Raw genomic sequence first — 19,966 nt, forward strand, 5'->3', positions numbered from 1 at the left:
CCGCAGCGGACCAGCCATCGTGATGTCCGGTTTCGATGACCCCGGCATTTACTACAGCGACAGCTTTGGGGGAGATGCGTCCGTGGACGAGGGGCAGGTTCGGAAGTCGCAGCTGCAGAAGCGGTTCAAGGAGTTTCTGCGGCAGTACCGCGTGGGCACGGACCGGACGGGCTTCACCTTCAAATACAGGTGCTGCTGTGGCCCCTTTTCGCTTTCTGAGCTTTATCCACCGCTCTTTGCACGTCCAGTCTGCTCTTAACCTCCCTCCTGCAGTGCACACTCCAGATACGTGATAGCGCGTCCCAGCTTCTCTGTTCTCGTAGGCCATAAAGAGAAGGCCATAAACCCTGCTCTTTTTCAGTGTAAGAGATGTTGTTTTTCCTCTAGAACCTGATATAAAAACGTAGGTCTGATGTTCTCAGAAACTTTTAGCCAAACTCAGCCAGCCAGTGGCAGAGGTAGCAATAGAGGAATCTGCACTGCCTAGCTTGCACTTAGTTCTGAAATTCAAGAGCTGTCTTCGAATTCTGCCACTTTCTGGTCTGGAGTTTTATCTGTATCCATTCAAATCAGTGCAGCACTGTCCATGTGTGCCTTCCAAGTCTATGAAGTTCTCTTGGCCTATATGAAGTTCTCTTGCCTATACAGCTTGGAGACACAACTGTGAGAGAACATGGAGATATATCATAATCAAGGACTAGAACTATCTTTTACCTCTAAATTTCATGGACACTGGTTTTTTAATAAGAATGGTGCTTGCTCTGCTATTACTTTGTTTTAAACCACATCTTAGGTATAATAGTTATTATCCTATGTAGAAGTTTTCTAATTGCTTATCTGGTCATGTAACTCTAGTAAGTGCATTGTCACTGCAAGCACTGGTGTCCCTGGTCTTATGTCACATTTCAGAGTGGGTTTGGGTGCAAGATTTGCCCAGGTCCCTCTGCACTTCTCTTTTTGACACTCCTAATTTTCCCTATTTGCTTTCCAAACTAAGGACTCCCTGCAGAACCTGCCTTCTCTGATCCCTGCTTTTTATAAGGTTACTGTGGGGGACTCTTGCTTTCTGCCCTGCAAAGCTTTACCACTTCCTGCCTTCCAGGGATGAGCTCAAACGGCACTATAACCTGAGTCAGTACTGGGTGGAGGTGGAAATGGAAGACTTGGCCAGCTTTGATGAAGATCTCGCTGACTATCTGTACAAGCAACCAGCGGAGCACCTGCAGCTGGTAAGGATGGAGGAGGTCTGCAGCCTGGTGCACTGACACGGCCACACCTCGAGAGCAACCCTGACATGATACTGTAACGAACCCATCAATAACCTCATTGTTGCCTTTCTAGTTGGAAGAAGCAGCAAAAGAAGTCGCAGATGAGGTCACTCGCCCTCGTCCTTCAGGGGAGGAAGCTCTCCAAGACATCCAGGTGATGCTGAGATCAGATGCTAACGCAGCCACCATCCGCAGCCTGAAGGTGAGAAGAACTGGCTGCTGCACAGAGCAGTGAGTGGCAGGGTTTGCATCTGTGTGAGTGATTGCAGGGGAGCTTTTGGTACTTCATCGCACAGTTCAGAACATGGGCTGCACACTAATTTACTAATTTAAAGCAGCAGTACTCTGCAACTTAAATCTGACTGCAAAGGACTGTTTTTGCTGGTTCCTGCTGCTGGGACATTATTCCATTATTCCATTCTGTTAGTGATGTTCTACATGGAGCATTCTGTCCTCTCCTCTCATGCTTTGAAATCAGCATGGCTTAAGTCATGTTACATTACTACTGAAGAGTGAAGGAGTGACGTTGTGCAGGCTTTTTTGTTGTGGTTCTCTAGTCCCAGGAAAGTGGGAAGTGAAGCTAAGAAAGAACTGTTTCTTTAACTTCTTTAGTTTTCCATCCATCCTCCACTGATAGCTTTCTAACCTTCCCTTCACCTTTTCCCTTTCAGTCTGACCAGATGTCCCACCTCGTGAAGATCCCTGGGATAGTGATTGCAGCAACCCCCGTGAGAGCCAAAGCCACCAGGATCACCATCCAGTGCCGCAGCTGCCGCAACACCATCACCAACATCGCGGTGCGCCCGGGCCTGGAGGGCTATGCTCTCCCCAGGAAATGCAACACGTAAGGACTGACAAAGGGATGCACGTGGCAGGCTGGTGGGGGAAAAAGGCTGCGTTCTCCCCTCCTAATCCCCCTCCATCCCACATGCTGCAGAGTCATCTCTAAGTTGCACAAGGCAGAAGCACTTTCACTGCTGTCTGCCTCCACCCTTCGTACCCCCTGTGTCTGCATGCAGTGTTGAGTGACCATGTCCAGAGAGTTCTTTTTATCTGTAGGGTGTTTTGCCTTTTTTACCTAAAAGTTCATTGTTGTCTCCAGCTGTCCCATGATGCTGTGTGAAGCCATCGTCCTAACTTCCTATTACGTTCTTATCTTTTCCAAACAAACTTCTTACTTCCATATTCCCCCTCCTGAGGGGCCTGTTTTGTGTTACCTTCCTTAGGGGTGCTTTGCTACTATCCTTTTTTATCCTGCTTTACAGCTCTTGGTGCCTGTGCAAACCACGAGCATTAGGCTGCCACTGTGCTGCAGCTCTTGAGCCAACCAATCCTGCTGGGTTGGGTCTTCAGGCTCATACCTACCAGTATTTATTTTCTGCACCTTAACTCTCCTGCAGCTTAAGGGGCGTTTGGGTTAGGGATCGTTCCTGCGTGTGGTCTGTACAGCACCTCACTCCCGATCCCTGACTGCGGGAGTGCATCTGCACCCTCATGTTACCCTTCCCAGAAGCCCTGCACGGAGTCAGGCATCCGTAGTGCCATTCTGAGACGGCAGCAGGATGTAGAGGTGCTCTCTGTCTTGGAGAGCTTGTAGTCTAGCAAGGCAGATACATCTCGAGAGACTGGGAGGTGGATGTCAGCCTTGTCACGTTGCTAATTGCTTTCTCACCAGAATCTACTTAACATTTGCTTCGTGTATGAGGTTATAAAGAGAAATGCCCTGCTGTGTCACTGAGTCTGTACTGTTACCTTCTGTGTAATTAATGAATTACCTTCCTCCCTGCTTCTGGCTAGCAAGGGAGAGGGGGGAAGGCAGGGAGAGTGCTCAAAGTATCACCCTGCCTGTGGCTTGTTCTCATGCACACTTTTGGCAGCTGTTAAAAAGGCAGAGGGCTTGCTGAGCCTTTGCTCTGACCCTGTGCGTCTACCCTTACCTGCTGATGGGGCACTGTCACTGCTGTCCCCTCCACAGATGGGCTCTAGGGGGTGGCTCTTGAGTGCTAACAGCCTTCCCTGATCTCTCTTCACAGGGAACAAGCAGGCCGCCCAAGGTGTCCACTGGACCCCTATTTCATCATGCCAGATAAGTGCAAGTGTGTGGACTTCCAGGTCCTGAAGCTACAGGAGTCCCCAGATGCTGTGCCGCACGGGGAGATGCCCCGGCACTTGCAGCTGTACTGTGACAGGTACTGGCACAGCCTCCCCACCCTGATCCCGCCTGATGTCGCTGGTGCCATCCTTTCCCCTGCTACCATCCTCATCTTTCTCCTTTCTCCTCTTAGGTACCTGTGTGACAAAGTTGTCCCAGGGAACAGAGTCACTATCATGGGGATCTACTCCATCAAGAAATCTGCCCAGAGCAAGAATAAAAGACGTGACAACGTGGGGGTGGGCATTCGAAGCGCTTACATTCGTGTCGTGGGCATCCAGGTGGATGTGGAGGGCTCAGGTGAGGGCTGCTTTTGGTGTGTACTTTTTCTGTTTTGGTAGCCTGGTGTTGGGAGACACCCCCCCTTCCTGAACAAGGTGATGCCTCAGCAAAGGACTGTATGAAATCACAGCCATGGTCCTTCTCTATTGCTTATATAGCAGAATGTTCAGGCCATTCCAGGGCTCTGACTTGCCCTGGATGTTTTAGTTGTGTCCTGTAGGACTTTTTCTCAGTAATGTTAAATGAGGAGGTTTCAGCCTGAGTCCTCCAGGGTATTTAAGTGATTTTGTTGTATTGATCTAAGTGGAAATCTGCTAAGCCATCCCTGAGGATCCAGGCTGAAGTCCATTGTTCAAATTGAGCTGTGTATTTAAAACATGGTCCTGACTATGCAGAGCTGCTTTGCCCAAGGTCCTTGCTTTTTCTTGACAGTCTGTAAGAACACAGCCTGCCTTTTTTTGCTTAGCAGATGCTTGCCCTCTCCACCCTTCCCACCTGGTTGCACTTGGCATGATCTTGAAAAAGGGATTTTGGTGGTAGTGGGTGTAGGGGGGAGTGATGTAGTTTACTTTAAAACATCCACTGTTGCATCATTCCCCTCATCACTGTACAGGGCATAGCTTTGCTGGCTCGGTGACCCCTCAAGAAGAGGAGGAACTTCGTCGCCTCACTGCCATGCCCAACATCTACGAGACCATTGCCAAGAGCATCGCGCCCTCCATCTATGGCAGCACTGACATCAAGAAGGCCATCGCCTGCCTCTTATTTGGAGGCTCTCGCAAGAGGTGGGGAAAAGTCAGCCTGGTGGAGAGAGAGTGCTGGCAGGGATGTCACTGATGGCATAGAGCCCTCATAGTGTCTTCTGGCAGTGCTGCCAGCTGCCTGCCACTAGTCAGCAGTGCTTGGTTGTCAAAATAAAGGCTCACCATCTCTCCTCCCTCTCTTCTCCCCACCCTGTCACTCCAGGCTCCCAGATGGGTTGACCCGCAGGGGGGACATCAACTTGCTGATGCTGGGTGACCCTGGCACGGCCAAATCCCAACTGCTGAAGTTTGTTGAGAAGTGTTCGCCCATTGGGGTAGGTGGTTTGAGGCACCCACTTGTAGCACACTTCTTTTGTCCTTTCTGCTCCTTCTGTAGCACCAAAGACCAGACTGTGGTCACAGCAGACATTTGTCAGTGCATCCACAGGTAGACTTGCTGGCATAGGCATGCACTGCCGTTTCCGGTGCTAGCTTGGAAGGGATGGAAAATGAGGAAGGGAAGGGGAAGCAGGTAATGCCTTTCATTGTATGCTATGAGCCAGGCTGTTTGCAGATGTCCAAAGATGTGACTGGTGCTGCTGTTTATTGTTGAGACTTGATCAGCGGAGGGGCTGGCTGGTCAGGACAAATTAAGCTGACAGCATCTCAGGCACAGACCTCTAGCCTTAGCCCAGGCATAGAATTATGTTTTCAGCTGTGCTTTTTTGTCTCTATTAAACTCAGCCTCTGACTGCATTGTTCCCTCTGTGGGAAAACAAAGCTAATGCAGCAGACCACCAAACAATGAATCACTCCCTGTTCTGTACTTAATATCTGTATTTGTGTGTCTGCACACCCTCTGGTGCGTCACAGCTGTTTAGTCCGAGGCTTGGAATGAGGCAATAGTCTTGCTCTTTACCCAGCACGGCTGCATGTGCTGAGGGCTTTTCCTGGAGGTTCTTGTGTTTCCTCCAACAGCTCCAGATTTTGCAGTGCCAGGGGTGCTTTGTCTTTAAACTGCAGCAGTGGGCTCCTGGGTGCTGTGGCAGCTGATGTGCTGTCCTTTCCTTGTCCTGCATGCCACTAGGTGTACACCTCTGGAAAAGGCAGCAGCGCTGCTGGCTTGACAGCCTCAGTGGTCCGCGACCCTTCCTCTAGGAACTTCTTCATGGAGGGAGGAGCCATGGTGCTGGCAGACGGAGGAGTGGTGTGCATCGATGAGTTCGACAAGGTACCCATGGAGCTGCCTGTGCAGGAGTGGGAAAGACAACCCTTGGGAATGCCAGCTTCTCTCAGGAGAGCCCAGAGCTGCAGGAGAAAGGGCAACTCTCCTGAGAATGGCCTCACTTCCATTTGGGGGAGGTGAAGGGGATGAGGCTGCAGGGGAATTTGCTTACATCCTGCAGAGGTCTTCACAGAGCTTTATTGGGGTCACATCAGTGGATGTGTAGCTGAGGTCTGGCAGAGATGACTGATGGTGACTTCTTTTCTGCTTGTCTGGTTTCTCCCACCTTGGATGAGAAGATGCGGGAGGATGACCGCGTGGCCATCCATGAGGCGATGGAGCAGCAGACCATCTCCATTGCAAAGGTGAGCTGTGGATGCATGTTCTGGGGCGTGAGCCTGAGACCCAAGCAACCAGTGGTCACGCATCTTTTGCCAGAATTGCCCATTTTAGAGTCCAGGCAAGTGGTATTGATGGTTGCTGATTTCTCTGATCTGAGACCAGTCAGCCCTGCTTGTAGGTTTTGAGTTGTCTTTTCCTGGGCAGACTGAACTTCAGCAGGACTGAAACAAGCTCCCTCTGCTCTGTCAGTCCTTTACTCCTCTCTGTTTTTTAGTTCTGCTGATGTCCCTATGTCACAGCCTGATGTCACTTCTTTTTCTTCCTTCCCTCTGCTCTTCACCCCCTCAGAAGATCTACAGAAACTGCCTGACATCCTGGTGCCAGATCCTTTCTCAAGTCAGAGTTTCTCTTCATTTCTGCTGCTTAATCTTTTTCTGTAGCACCTCTGCTGCCTCCTGGTTGCTCTGGCTCGTCCCTTAGCTGTTTAGTCTCTGGAAAGAGCACTCACCGTGGCTTTACCTTGCTGGTTGCTGTCATGCTGCTACCTGCAAACCCATGCTTTGTGCCAGAGCTGTCCAGGAGGACTCAGCCCTGGCTGAGGGCCCAGCTTCTGGCTCAGATCGCAAACCTGTGTGGTGGGGTCTTGTGTATCTGCGCCCTTGACATGAGGTTTGAAACGAAATCACTCAGTGCTTAAGTCTCAGCTGAAGCCAGTCCTCCTCCAGAAGGATGTGGATGCAGCCCCACATAGCTCCTGTGCTGAGCCTTTCTCACAGGGGACCATTACAGAGCAATTGGGTACTACTTAAGGGGTTTATTTAAATGCAAGTGATTGAGGATGAGTCCTTGCAAACCACTCTGGACCTCTCACTGTGAGTTATTGTCCTTCTTGCCCTCCTATGATGTGACACCATCTGTTTCACCTTCCCCCCACAGGCAGGAATCACAACCACACTCAACTCCCGCTGCTCAGTGCTGGCAGCTGCCAACTCTGTCTTTGGGCGCTGGGATGAGACCAAGGGTGAGGAGAACATTGATTTTATGCCCACCATTCTGTCCCGATTTGACATGATCTTCATCGTCAAGGATGAGCACAATGAGGAGCGAGACATGGTAGGCTGAGGCATGTGGGTGCAGCTGGGACTCCTGGTGCCCTGTTTTCTGCGAGGAGGAGGAGGCAGGGAGGTTCTTGCTGCCTGACTGCCTTCTGCTTTCCTAGACACTGGCCAAGCACGTGATGTCCTTACACGTGAGTGCCTTGACGCAGACCCAGGCTGTGGAGGGCGAGATCGAGCTGAACAAGCTGAAGAAGCTCATCTCCTTCTGTCGGACGTGAGTGAAAGACATAACTTTTTAGCAGCACCTGGGCTGCACGGTGGGAGGCAGTGGTGAGAAGCAAACCATGCCGTGCTCTATCTGAGTGCCCTTTTTTAAACTGCCTTGAAAAAAGGGATACCAGAGGAGCTCAGAATGGTGCCACAGCATGACCCAAGGGAGTGAGGGGTGCCCAGGGACACCCCTGCCCCAGGAATTCTCCCTGGTGGCACTGCCTCCAGCTCCCGTTCCCCCTTGCAGGAAGTGTGGCCCTCGGCTGTCGGCAGCAGCAGCGGAGAAGCTGAAGAACCGCTACGTCCTGATGCGGACTGGCACTCGCCAGCACGAGCAGGAGAGCGACCGCCGCTCCAGCATCCCCATCACCATCCGGTGAGCAACACCCCTCCTTGCCACACCACAGCCTTAGGGATTGGGGTGGCATTACTGGGGTAGCCCAGGAAGGGTGTTAGTGGGGTGCTGGGGCTTGGGGGGAGCCCTCTGTGAACAAGGCATAACTGAAGATGCTGCAGGGGAAGGCAGGAGGTGCCTGCAGTGGGGTAGGTGGGGATGGAAGGGGTTGGGGGGAAGGAGAAAGACCTTGGAGCTGCAGTAGAAAACAGGGAACATCTCCTTTGGCTGCAGGCAGCTGGAGGCCATCGTGCGCATTGCCGAGTCCTTAGCGAAGATGAAGCTTCAGCCCTTCGCCACTGAGGTGGATGTCGAGGAGGCCTTACGGCTCTTCCACGTGTCCACGCTTGACGCTGCCATGTCAGGCAACCTGTCAGGTGAGGAGGACATGCTCTGTGCTGAGGATTGGAGAGACATGGTGGACCTGGTTGCTCAGAGCAAGGAGAGACAAGGATTTGGCTGTCAGGGGCAGGTGCTGAACCTCCTCCCCGAGCAGAGGCAAAGCAGTGGTTGTGGCAGCAAGGGGTTATCATGGCTATGGGGCTGTGCCTCAGAGGGAGAGCAGTGGCAAATGACACTGAGTGTCTCCACCCATACTGGTCCAGGGAGGGCTGGTCTGTCCCCTCGTGGTCCCAAGAGCAGAGTCTGGTGCTGGAGGTGATTCCCAGGCCTATCAGTCCTCTAACATCTTTCTCTATGGGGGTGAAGACTATTTCCTTGGGTACCAGCATGGCATTAAGGTTTGAAAAAGCTCCAGCTGTCAGTTCTACATTCAACTGTGTGGAGCTCCACAACCTTTGATGGTGGAGTTGCTCATGGGTACCCTATAGTCTCTGAGTTGTGCAGGTGTGGTGGGAGACACAGGAGATGGGCACTCTGGCTTTGAGAGTGACGTGGGTGGCACGAGACCTCACACAGCCTCTCCCTCCAGGGGCAGAAGGCTTCACAACACAGGAGGACCAAGAGATGCTGTCCCGCATTGAGAAGCAGCTCAAGCGTCGCTTTGCCATTGGCTCTCAGGTGTCAGAGCACAGCATCGTCCAGGACTTCATGCGGCAGGTGGGTCAGGGACCCCATGGAGGGTTGGTCTGTGAAACCAGGGACCCCAGGCAGCTGCTGGGACCTGAAACCCATTCCTCAAAGAGGTGATTGAAGAGCCTTTTGGTCATACCTGCCTTTGAAGTTGTTTCTAGAAATGGTGTGCAGTGTGATTGCAGCATTTAAGGGGATTTGATCTGCAAAAGCTCTGAGGTTTGGGTAGTTTGGGGTTCTACCCTTGAAACAGAATAACGTGATTTGTAAGATTAGCTGCAGTCAGACCTGAAATAGTGAGAGGGTAAGGGAGCATCAGCATCCAGTACTGCTGGTGTCCCTTTCTCTGGAGGGGCATAGTTGGGCTTTCATCTTCCCCTGCTCTTCCTTTTTGCAGAAATACCCAGAACATGCCATCTACAAGGTGCTGCAGCTGATGATGCGGCGGGGGGAGATCCAGCACCGTATGCAGCGCAAAGTCCTCTACCGCATCAAGTGACCTCCCTGTGCCATGCTCCAGGAGGGAACTGCTGCTGCTTGACACCTGCCCATGTACAGGCAGAGTGCCCCGAGAGGGGTCACGTGGAAGAAGCTTTCCACTGGGGCCCCAAACGGCCCCAGGCCTCCCTCTTGAACCAGGTTTGGGGTGGTCGGGGTTTCCATTGTGTGTTCTGTCACTGTGTCGCGTCAATGTTTCTTTGAACTCCAAAAGCTTTTAGTCTGTATTAAAATAAAAACTGATATTGGTAGCTCAGGATCTTTGGCCTTGAGGGGCAGCGGGGATCTATGCCCTTGCTCCTTTGGAGGTGGTGTAGGATTTTGGTTGGAAAGCTGTCCCTTGTGTTTACCCTGTGTTATGCACTTGCCCCTAGTCAGCACACAGCCCCATGGGCAGCACCAGTAGCCCTGAAGGCAGAAATCTGTTTCTCACTCAGGATTTAATCGTGTATTAAGGCATAAATCCTGTTGACATAGGCTGTCCTGTTTTGCTCAGCACTGCAGGAGGCACTTTAGCCAGTCCCTTAGTGCAGTCTGATGCTTTCTTCCACGTCTGCCAGCAGCAGCAAAGGAAACAGCCTACTTTCTGCTTCAAAGCTGCTCTTTACTTATTCCTCCTTGCCCTTGCCTGGGGCTGCAGCAGCCAAACACGTTACCCTGCAGTGTAAAGGGCTGTGTGAAAGCCTTGCTTGGAGGCATGGGCAGAGCTCTCTGCTTGCTCCAGTGAGGATGGGGATGCAGGGTGATGCCCTTGAGCTATGCGTCCTACTCCAAGTAGTCTCTGCCACCTCCTTCGTATATGCCAGTTGCCTTGGGGATGATTGTCCTGCTCAGCAGGAGCCTCACCTGGGCACTCTCCCCTGGGGAGTGCAGCTGCTCACCCTTCTGCATTTGCTACACAAACTTGCACTTACAGACTTGACAGGTTTTTATTATTTCTGGCAAAGTAGAGTTGGTTCTCTTAAGCATCCTCCCGAAGGTGTAAGGTGCAGATAAGTCCCTGCCCTTGGCAGCTTGGGGTCAGCTGGGGGCTGAGAGCACTGGTGGGGGCCTTTGAAGACAGCACAGTGTTGGGCAAGCAAAGCTTGCTGCGGGAGCTGGAGAGGCTGATGCCATGTCTGCAAGTGATCTTCAGGCTGAAAAACACCCCAGGAGAGGTTTCATTAGCAAAAGAAATGTTCAGGGCCAGCAGAGGGTACCAGAGCCTTGAGGATGCTGAGCTGTGGAGCTGCCTGCGGCACTGCCTCGGTGCTGCCTCATCCTCCAAGAGGGGAAACCGAGAGGTCCCAAAGGGCTGGGGTGTGAGGTGCACCCAGCCTGGCAGCTCTCACACAAGCCCCACTGCAACCCTTGGGGGTTCAGCAACATCTTTCTCTGCCTCTGTGGGAACATTTTGAGGTGTGCATAGTGCACTCCTTATGTGGTTATGGGCTCGGAAGTCTGGAGGGGCTCGGGTGGAGGTGAGCTGGGAGAGACTGGGTGCACGTATGAGAAGCAGCCTTCTGCTCTTCACTCTCCATTTTTTGGATGGGGGCAACCTTTGTGGAGGGCTGGAAGGAAGAGGAGGCTCGTCCCAAGGCTCCCAAAGGATAGGTAGGGATAGGTCCCTAGAAAACTCACTCCAGTGAGTGAGATTCTATTGCCCTGTATTTTTGCGTATGCTAAGCACCTCGTTGTGCTTCTTGGAGCAAGCAATGCTGGGGCAAAAGTGGGCCCCTTTTCTGTTTAAAAAAAAAGTAAAAAAAGAGAGAGACACCTGTCCCTGCAGTGCTCCCTGGTCGGAAAAAATAAGAAAAGGATGCTGCTGCTCCATGGAGAGGATCATCTCCATGGAGGAGGAATAAGTGACTGTTGCAACAAAAGGGTCACATCCTCACCTACTTCCCAAAACTGCTAGTGTCTGTTTGAAAGCATCCTGCCCACCACACAAGCTCCTGTGCCCCTGTTCAAGGACTTTCTATTGCAGCATCAGGAGGCGGCTTGTTAAAACAGGGTCAACACAGGCATGGAGCAGCAGTGGTGTCGTGGCTGTTCTGCTGCCACTTGTCATAGCCCATGCAGTCCTGTGGTAATGGGTTCTGCAGGTCTCTCAGCCCCTGCCACCTTTCCACAAGTACCTCTGTCCTTGCTTTGGCGGTGCAGACAGTACCTGTCTGTCTGTGGTCCTCTTTCAGAGGTGCAGCAAGAGCAAAGCAAACAGAGAACTGAGTATGGGATCAGTACCCCATAGCCTGCTGCCACTGCTATCTTTGGATATCTTTGCTCTCTGTGAGCCTCTGTTCCCAGGCTTGGAAAGAACATCCAGCGATGGGGCTGGCTGGGGAGAGAATGTCCTAGGAAGGGGACTGGGGAGGAGAACACAGTGCAAGGGGCTCTACTTCCATCACCTGCCTTCCTTCCCTCCTTTCCCCCTTCCCTCCTCCTCTCCCTCAGGTATCCCCCCATCCCCATAATCTTTGCTCTGTGCCAGAGTAGTAGGACATGGCTGGATTTGAGCTGCTGACTGCCAGGGGTGGTCATGTGGTGCTCACAGGTTTTAAACGAGCTACCATCTCAAGGTACATCAAGTTCTGCTGGGTGTTGGCAGGTGCGGAGGTTGGAAATTCTTTTTTTTTTTCTTTTTTCATGTTTTCATGACATGGTGAGGAGCAGAGGTATATTTCTGTGGTGGGGATCAGAATGATTGATCTCTTCGTGCTATGAAATGTGTTGATTATATGGTATTAGGTTATGTAAGTGTAGGTACGACTCGAAACAACATTGTTTAGCAACTAATGTATGCAGTGTTATCACAAGAAGTGGAGCTAGGATGTGCGCAACTGGCATTATTTGGAACTTGAGATCATTGATTAGTAATGACTTGTTTTGAACATAGTGCTGCAGATGGAAATTTTGTGAGGAACAGCAGTTCTCAGTTGGGTAGATGCTTGGTGATATCTACATGATAAGGGATTGGTGGTCCTCCTGGTGAAGATGACCAGATTTTTCCTCAAATGTTAGCTACCTGATAAAGGACTGTCATCCTCCTGGTGAAGATGTCTCTTTTTGGTCATCCCTGAAGTACTGGCGTGCTGAGATTTGGCATAGAGTTCCTATCCAGGTGTCCTTAGATGACCAAAAATACTGTTCTCAAATCCAGTGCTAACAGAGAGAGTAAAACCAGTCAGGCTTAGCCACTTATTCCAGAGCAGCACAGCATTCCCTTACCTAGCCTGCCAACCTGACCTTGTCCCTTCCTCACCTCAGTGCTATATCATTGGCATAGGAAGCCCCTTCCCCTCCTTTCCCCAACCTTGGCTTGTCTCCTTGGGAAGCACAGTTGGATGAGTGTAACCAGCCCAAACCAGGCAGCCACCAAGGATGCTCAGGTGCCTTTAATTCAAAGCTTGGGCTGTTGTAGAAGACACTGACCTCTTGCCACATTGGAGTAGTAACTGAAGAACTTGCAGATTACGTGTAATTCTGCATGAGATGCGTTAGTGTGAGTGGACAGGACACTCCAAAGAGATCCAGTCCACTTGGCTCTTGTCAGCATTCTTGATGTCCATGGGAGGGCTGGGCATCTCACGAGGCATCACGGGGTGTGTCTGAGCAAGGTGCTCTCTGTGTCAGTGCAGGGGAGTGAGCGCTATCAGACAGAAAGTTGTTTTATTGCAAGTAAATGTTTAAAAGAAACCAGAGAAGCCATTCCCTAGTTGCATTTGTTTTTTTCTCTATCGAATACCAAAGGAGGTCAAGGCAATTAGACCAAGTAGGTATTTTTTGATATATCATAGGCGTCTCAAAATGGGGAGACGTGCATGTCCTTCCTCCCCGTGTGCTACACTCCTGTATTGGAGAAAGGCTTAGGAGAAGGCTTGCTTTGGGTGGCTAATTTTGGGGCAGCTTCACTACATTTGATTTTCCTCTTACATTGAGCTCATCAGAATATTTCTGTGGAATGTCAGTGGAGCTACACTACTGTAAAATCCAGCAAAGCTGAGTCATCACATCTGCACCACTTGGATCTCTTCCATCTCTGTGTAGGATGAGAGCTGTTGCAATGCAACAATATAACCTCTGAGCATGTCGTGAGTGTCACTTCCTCCATAAAATAAAACAAAACTGAACTGCAGAGTCCTGAGGGCTATTGCTCAAGGATGTGAGATAAACACTGGCAGGGGGAATATGCTGATGTGGGCAATGTGAGAAATAATCTGATTTGGTCCACCAAGCACTGAACTCAGATGAAGGAAGCTAGGACTCCTTCTCCCTTTCTACTGCTGACTTGCTTGACTAGTTGAGCAAGCGACTTCATCTTCTTACCTGTTCTGGATAATAACATTTTGGAGCATGGATCGCTTCTTACCATGACTTTCTGTAGTGCCTGGCACAACGGTAACCCAATCTGAGTGGCAGAGTTTACCTGCTGACATAAATAACCTTAACACATTCTAGGGCCTCTCCAGCCTTTGCCAGGCTGAGAAATGATCTCCTAGAGGCAAAGAAATTCCTGTGCTTCGCTCTGGACCGTGTCAGAAAAGATGAAGAAACAAAAGAAGACTGTGGTGCAGCAATGCTGTGCTGCCATGGCATCCATCACCCTGCGGAACAGCACATGTGTCATGGGTCTGGGTGCCTGTGAAGTGCTCTGCTGGGTGGGGGTATCTCATGCTGAGTCTCAAGTCCTCTAAGAATTTTGACTAACAGCCTATACACCCTAATTCTAGGCTAGGTTCCTTCAAAATCCCAAACCACTCATTCTCCCACAGCAGTGACATCCATATGCTCGCTATTGTTCTTCATCCTGTTTTGCCCATATTGCAGCATCCTTTTCTCCTTCCTGCACACCTCTGCTCCAGATCTCTCCCAGCAATGCCAGGCAGTGCATTCACTCTTCCTACCCTTCACTGCACACCTCATGCCTGCTGTCTCTTCTTATCTGCATGACTATTCGCTCCTATTCCCCTTCCTGGCCATTGTGGTCTGTCCCTGGCCACCTTACAGAATGCCTAGCAAAAGCCTCCCATTTCTGTTTTCAAGCTTGCTGGCTTCACAGGCAGGCAGGACGCTGGGGTGTAACATGCTGGATCAACTCTCAGCACTGCCTGTTAGGAACAGGACACCAAGGAACATGCATCAGAGAACATCCCCTGGACCATCTGCTGCTTCTTGGCCGTTCCTCTCCTCCCTGTGCTTCAGCTTGCATCCAGCCAAGATGCTCCACCTCATCTCCCCATTATTTATCTTCACCTTATCTCATCTCACTTTTTTTTTCCTAATTTTTTTTTTCTTTTTCTCAGACTTTTGTGTGGGCAATTTGGCCAGAAATCCCCAGAAATCTGTGGGATTTCTTTTTCTGACCAGGAAAGCCAGGCAACACTGGTTTATAAGCCCTTTGCACCACACACTTTTCAACCCTCAGAACAAAAGCAGAACCACTATCCTGCTTACCTTGATCACAGTACCACTGAACTGCTTGCTGAGTGGAAAGCAGGTCTGTCCACAGCTGGCCACACACTGTGTGCTTGTCAGCATCCAGCACCTCTGCGGTATAAATAGGCATCTATAAATAGACAAATAGGCACCTTTCCATTCTGGAAATCCTTCACTTGATGGAATCTGTCAGGTTTCAAACTGCACCTGGTACTCTGTGGACTCTGTCACTATTGATCATAAAGAAGACCTTCAGTGTTTCACTAGGACTCTGGAGCTAAATGCACAATGTCTGAGATATTTATAAGGTTTTTAGAATGACAGTTGACAACTCACCTAGCATACAGGTAATATCACTGTCCTAGATCTTTGCACCAGAATAAGATACACATTCAACATTACTAGTTATCTTCTACTTGTGTTTTGTAATGAGGAGGTGTTTGGTGGTCTGACCAGGAGTGCAGAGACTGTAACCAATCTGAGAGGTTCGCCTTTCGTATGGGTCCAGCAGGTGAAGGCTGAGGGCCTGAGCTGGGGAAAATTGAAGGACACAAAAAGGGAAATGGCTTTCCCAGCACCACGTGGCTCTCACAAACTGTTCAGTGCCAGAGCCCTACATACCTGATGCTCAGTCCAGATCTTTTGGCAGCATAGTTGCTGCAGTGGGGTAACTACAATGACTGATTTACCCGGCTTGTTCTGAGCAGACAATTAAAATATCATGGTTTCCACAGTAACATCACTACTGCCATACTGCACCAACCTCACTTTACTGTACCCTATTCAGTTGGAAATGCAACTTACAGTAATGGATATGTCACGTGGGAAGAGGGTGAAGCTTCCCCAGTCTTGAGTTGAGCTGAAACTTGAGTTGTTGAGGTCAGAAGACCCCTTTTGACCCAGCTCACCTGACCTCCTGCATGACACAAGCCTTAGCAGTCTGACCAAGGAGCCCAGCAAAGAACTCAACAGACAAAGCAAATTCTTGGTGGCTGCCTTCATTTGATGTGAAAGTGGTTTGCTTTCCAAGGGGCTGAAAAAGGAAGGACTCTAAAATTGCCAGGAAAAAATGATCCCAAAGGGACTCAAGTTTTCCCATATGAACATCACCAACTGGTAGGAAGGCAAAGTGCAGAAGCACAGGTATCCATAGCCAAGACCATACAAAACAATCATGTGTGGTCATGCAGAATCTGACAAGACATGTTCACTTGTATTTCATGTGATCTGGCAGGTGTATTTCTTCAGTGCCTCCCCATGCCACACTACTTGACTGCTTTCCAAAACCTCAGAGGAGAAAGAAACTGGGATTTCTGCTGTTATGTCTCTTGCACTGGAGGAAAGGGTAACGTTAGGTCAGAGAACGAGCTCAGAAGCCGAAGCCCAGTATTCGAGTTCCTTCTCTATGAGAAAAAAGAGAAGACCTATTTGCATGTGGCTCCTGCTGCATGCCCCAACTGCAGAGACACACAATTTACAGTCCTGACCCCTTCACCTTTCTTGCTCCTCAGAGGATAAAATGGTTTCCTGTTTATTCCAATGGGCAGCTGTTGTATCCACAGGGGAGAGCAGCACTCATGGCTAATGTGGCTGATATCCAGACATGTTTTGCAGAAGTTGCTTGTTTGTTTACTGGGCCATCCAGCAGCTGCTAGAAGTCCTGCCTTTTGGAATAGGATACTCCCAGGCAATTCTCAGATGCTAGAGCATGGGAGAAGACTTGTTCCCCCCACACTGGGATCAGCAGGCAGGAAAGAGGTCCTGAGGGTTTCTTCAACCTCTGACATGTGCTGAAGTATATCAGGAGCTATAGGGCCTCTTTCAACTTCTCCACCTGGTTCATGTGTGCCCCAGGAACGTTCTGTATTACCCCTGGGAAAGCAGAGGCAGTGCTCTGCCTTGGGGTCTCATAACCTCAGCTAATGCTACTGGGCATGGGTTGGGGATGCCAAAGCTATGAAATATCCAGGACCAATCAGGGAAAATCCCTGGAGTCAGTGCCCAGACAAGAGAAGTCTTGGGATGTAGACAATCCCTGGAAATCATCATGGAAATATTATCACCATGGGAGTCACTCCTTAGGCTGCTTTGGCGGTGACTTGGACAGAAGAAAACGTCCCAGGATGTGGAGGAGGCAGCTCCCAGGATGTTCTCTGCCAAACATAAAACCATCAGGGACCATTTTTGATCTCCTCCATCAACCAGGAAGAGGCAGTTAAAAATGAAAGCCCATGGGAAGGAAGCATCAAAGACAATTAAATGCAGGAGAAAGACAAAGTCTGCTGTCTCTGTGTGTTTCTCTTTTGACATCAAGAGTACTTTTCTTGTTTACTTTCCTCCTTTACATCTGCCTGGCAGGGCTGTGGTGGCTGTTTATGTTTTTAAATGCTACATTGACCCAGATTTGGAGCAGGCGGGTGGTGATCTAGGCAGTGGGTTTGTGTCTGACTCTACTTATGCAGTCAGCTATGAATCGCTGAAATGGAAAGAAATCAAAGCCTAATCTCCAGTGACCCATACACAGGTGTCAGAGTCACCATTAGTCTGGAACTGGAACACTGAGATACAGGCTGAAAAGTGGGAACATGGCAAGAGCTAGTCTAATGAATCAGTTGTGCCCTTCGGTCAAGCAATATGTGGTACCAACCCTGTATATTTACTCATTGGCTTTGCTTTTCAGCAGCACCTCCTGTGTGCACCTTCAGGCTGGAAAAGATGCTGGCTCACAGGCATTGCAATAGTCAAGGACTTTGGAGAACTCCTATTGAAGTGATAATTTGTTTTAAGCATGTAATCCATCTGCTTATTACATAAAAAAGGATGTGAACTGTTCTGTTCTGGGTCCTACAGTGAGCAGCAAGAGGTAGGTGAAATCTATACAGCCCAAATGGCTCTAAATGAACTAACTTCTCTTGTTTTTCTGGCTCCTTTTGTGGGCTTCCTCATGTGAACGTGATAGCAGAGCAAAGAGCTGTTGGTGCAGTTGGAGGCTGGCCAGACAGGGCATGTGAGAAGATCACTTGGTGCTGGTGGAGGCAAGGGAAATACAAGGCTAATGGGAGCTGTTGAGAGGTGAGAGGGGAGATCTTGTGTTAAAGCATGCCTGTGCAATCTTACTCCTCAATCCTAAACTGGGTCCCAGCCATGACTTGGCACCTTTCAATCAGTAACATATCTATCCTTTCAAACCCTTTGGTGGTAGAGAAGGCTGGTCATCTCTCCTGCAGAGGAAAGAGTGGAGGCACAGAAAAGCTGCATGTCTTAGCCCAAGATGCACAAGAACTAACAGCAGAGAAGGATGGATGAAATCCAGCTTCTTTAATCCCAGGCTCTGCTCATGGGGATTTCCTTCATCGTACAGATGCCATATCCAGAGTATTTTCCACTCCTCTTGAGCTCTCTCCTCTTCTTTAAGAGGCAGAGAAATATGTGCCATCCCATGAATCTCCACTTCCCTAATGTCCCCCTCTTTTGTTGTTAGCCTTAAGAAAAGTAGCTTTCCCACCTTTCTTCCATGTCAAGTCATCCTCCCCTCATGAGCTGAATGACAGCCCTCTGTGTGGAACACCACTGATCTACAAGAGGCTACTGACATAGTGAACAAATCCCCTCTGAAGAGTTTTGCCTGGCTGATCAATATTTGCTGGTGCTTCAATAATATCTCCTCAGTGACTTTAATGAAATAAAAACTAATTTTCCTGCTCATGTCATTTGTACTGATTTGTGGCAGGATAGTCTTCCCAGCACTGATTCCCCAGGTTCCACTCTCAGTCCCCATGTCAGCAGCTGTGGTGTGCCATGCTCACATCCCTGTTATCATGCTCTCACTGTGCCTTGCCTGTTCTTGTACTCTCTTGTGCTCCTTGCCTGGTGCCCATTCCTGTGGTGATATATGGCCTTATCCTGGGCATTTCCTGAGAGCCACCAGTGGTCCCCTAGTCACCCCTCCGGGGCCTCCTCCACAAATCATTCCCTCTTTCTCCTGGGTGCAGCACCCTGCTGCCTCATGAAGCTGCTCACTGTCTTCTGGAGGTGAGTCAGCCAGAGCCCATAGGCTACTAAATGATAGTGGTGCTGTGTCCCTTACAGGCTTCCAGACAAGAGGAAGGGGGGAATGACTCCACTTGAAGAGCTACCCAGAACTGTTATGACTGTTGGTGGTGATCATGTTTATTGCAGCAGGATGTCAGGAAGAGTCCAGATCCAGGCCTCACTATCTGGAAAGAAAGGAATCCCTGCTTCAGTGCATTTCAGCCAAATACGTTGACAAATAGCAGAGGTGAAGACTGTAATATGTTAGTGAGAGAAAAAGTGATTGCAGTGCATCTCTGCAGAAGGTAAATGGGTTTCTGTTTAAGCATAAGTTAAATATCAGAGGAATGATGACCTTACAAATGAAACACAACACCCTCAGGGGCTTATTCCTACCTCAGCCACTAATTTACTGTGTGACCTTCAGTAGTTCATTCAAGTTCTCTCTGTCTTGATCACTTTTTTTGTCAAACAAGCCCAGTGACAAATTCCTTTCTTGTAGAGGTCTTGTGAGGACTATGCATCTCCATGAGATCTTGACATGATATACTGAAGGCAAAGTGTTTTTTCACCGAGATTGCATTTAATATCCTCAGTGATGTCATGTGGCACATTAGCTCTCCAGTGCTAAGCCTGGAGCCTCCCACTTAAAGCCCATCCCACCTGCCTCACTCGAAGGCGTGTGTTGCCCTTCCGCAGCCACTTCTCAGCACAGTTCCTTCCTCTCCCCCTGCTTCCTTGGATACCTTTTTAGCCTCCCTAACACCTCCTCCCTTGCCATAGCATACAGGTCTTCAAAGAAGAGCCCTTGCCTTGGTACAGATAGGCAGAGCCAGTCACTTCCCTTGAAAGGGAGATGTTGCCTCAGCAACCAAAGTTTTGAAGTTGGGCAAAGTTCTGAAAAAAACCCAATTGTGATGGGAAATGACACTAAGGAACAAATGTACCACGTTGCCATGGCAGCCTGAATATTTCCATGGAACGTGGTGTTTTGAAATTATAAAAAGACTGAGCTTCAAGTGAGTCCAAGTAACTTAATGCCTTTGTCAGGTAGCTGCACAATGCCAAGTGTCTGGCGTTTGTGTTTTATACCTGGTGTGTGAATGACTCCATCACTTCTGAAATGGAAGTAACTTCAGCTCCAAGTCTGACAGAGGAGTATTTGAGACTGCAGGTTTTTCTAGGTTGCTTGGTCTGGTATTGATCTGTTAGGGTTATTTCTGTCATTTAATGTCCATCAGTACTTGGTTGTCTT

The 19,966-nt window shown here is 49.6% G+C and overlaps 1 protein-coding gene across 1 annotated transcript; it reads left to right on the forward strand.

Moving 5' to 3' along the window:
• The first annotated feature begins 10 nt into the window (after nucleotides 1–10).
• On the forward strand, nucleotides 11–9,515 carry MCM5 (minichromosome maintenance complex component 5). The gene is made up of 16 exons (XM_018080788.1): nucleotides 11–189; nucleotides 1,103–1,229; nucleotides 1,342–1,470; nucleotides 1,940–2,112; nucleotides 3,302–3,457; nucleotides 3,554–3,720; nucleotides 4,316–4,487; nucleotides 4,669–4,780; nucleotides 5,533–5,676; nucleotides 5,970–6,035; nucleotides 6,949–7,125; nucleotides 7,232–7,344; nucleotides 7,588–7,716; nucleotides 7,969–8,111; nucleotides 8,666–8,793; nucleotides 9,164–9,515. The coding sequence occupies exons 1-16, from the start codon at nucleotides 23–25 to the stop codon at nucleotides 9,263–9,265; spliced, it is 2,205 nt and encodes a 734-aa protein (XP_017936277.1). The 5' UTR covers nucleotides 11–22; the 3' UTR covers nucleotides 9,266–9,515.
• The last annotated feature ends 10,451 nt before the right edge of the window (nucleotides 9,516–19,966 follow it).

This window comes from Manacus vitellinus, unplaced genomic scaffold (genome assembly GCF_001715985.3).
Source record: "Manacus vitellinus isolate BGI_N305 unplaced genomic scaffold, ASM171598v3 scaffold_5_pilon, whole genome shotgun sequence".
Taxonomy (NCBI): Eukaryota; Metazoa; Chordata; class Aves; order Passeriformes; family Pipridae; genus Manacus; species Manacus vitellinus.

Coding starts and splice junctions, on each gene's coding strand:
- MCM5 (XM_018080788.1), top strand. CDS start 23: ATGTCCGGTTTCGATGACCCCGGCATTTACTACAGCGACAGCTTTGGG. Junction 1,230..1,341: donor CAGCGGAGCACCTGCAGCTG/GTAAGGATGGAG, acceptor TTGCCTTTCTAG/TTGGAAGAAGCAGCAAAAGA. Junction 7,345..7,587: donor CTCATCTCCTTCTGTCGGAC/GTGAGTGAAAGA, acceptor TCCCCCTTGCAG/GAAGTGTGGCCCTCGGCTGT.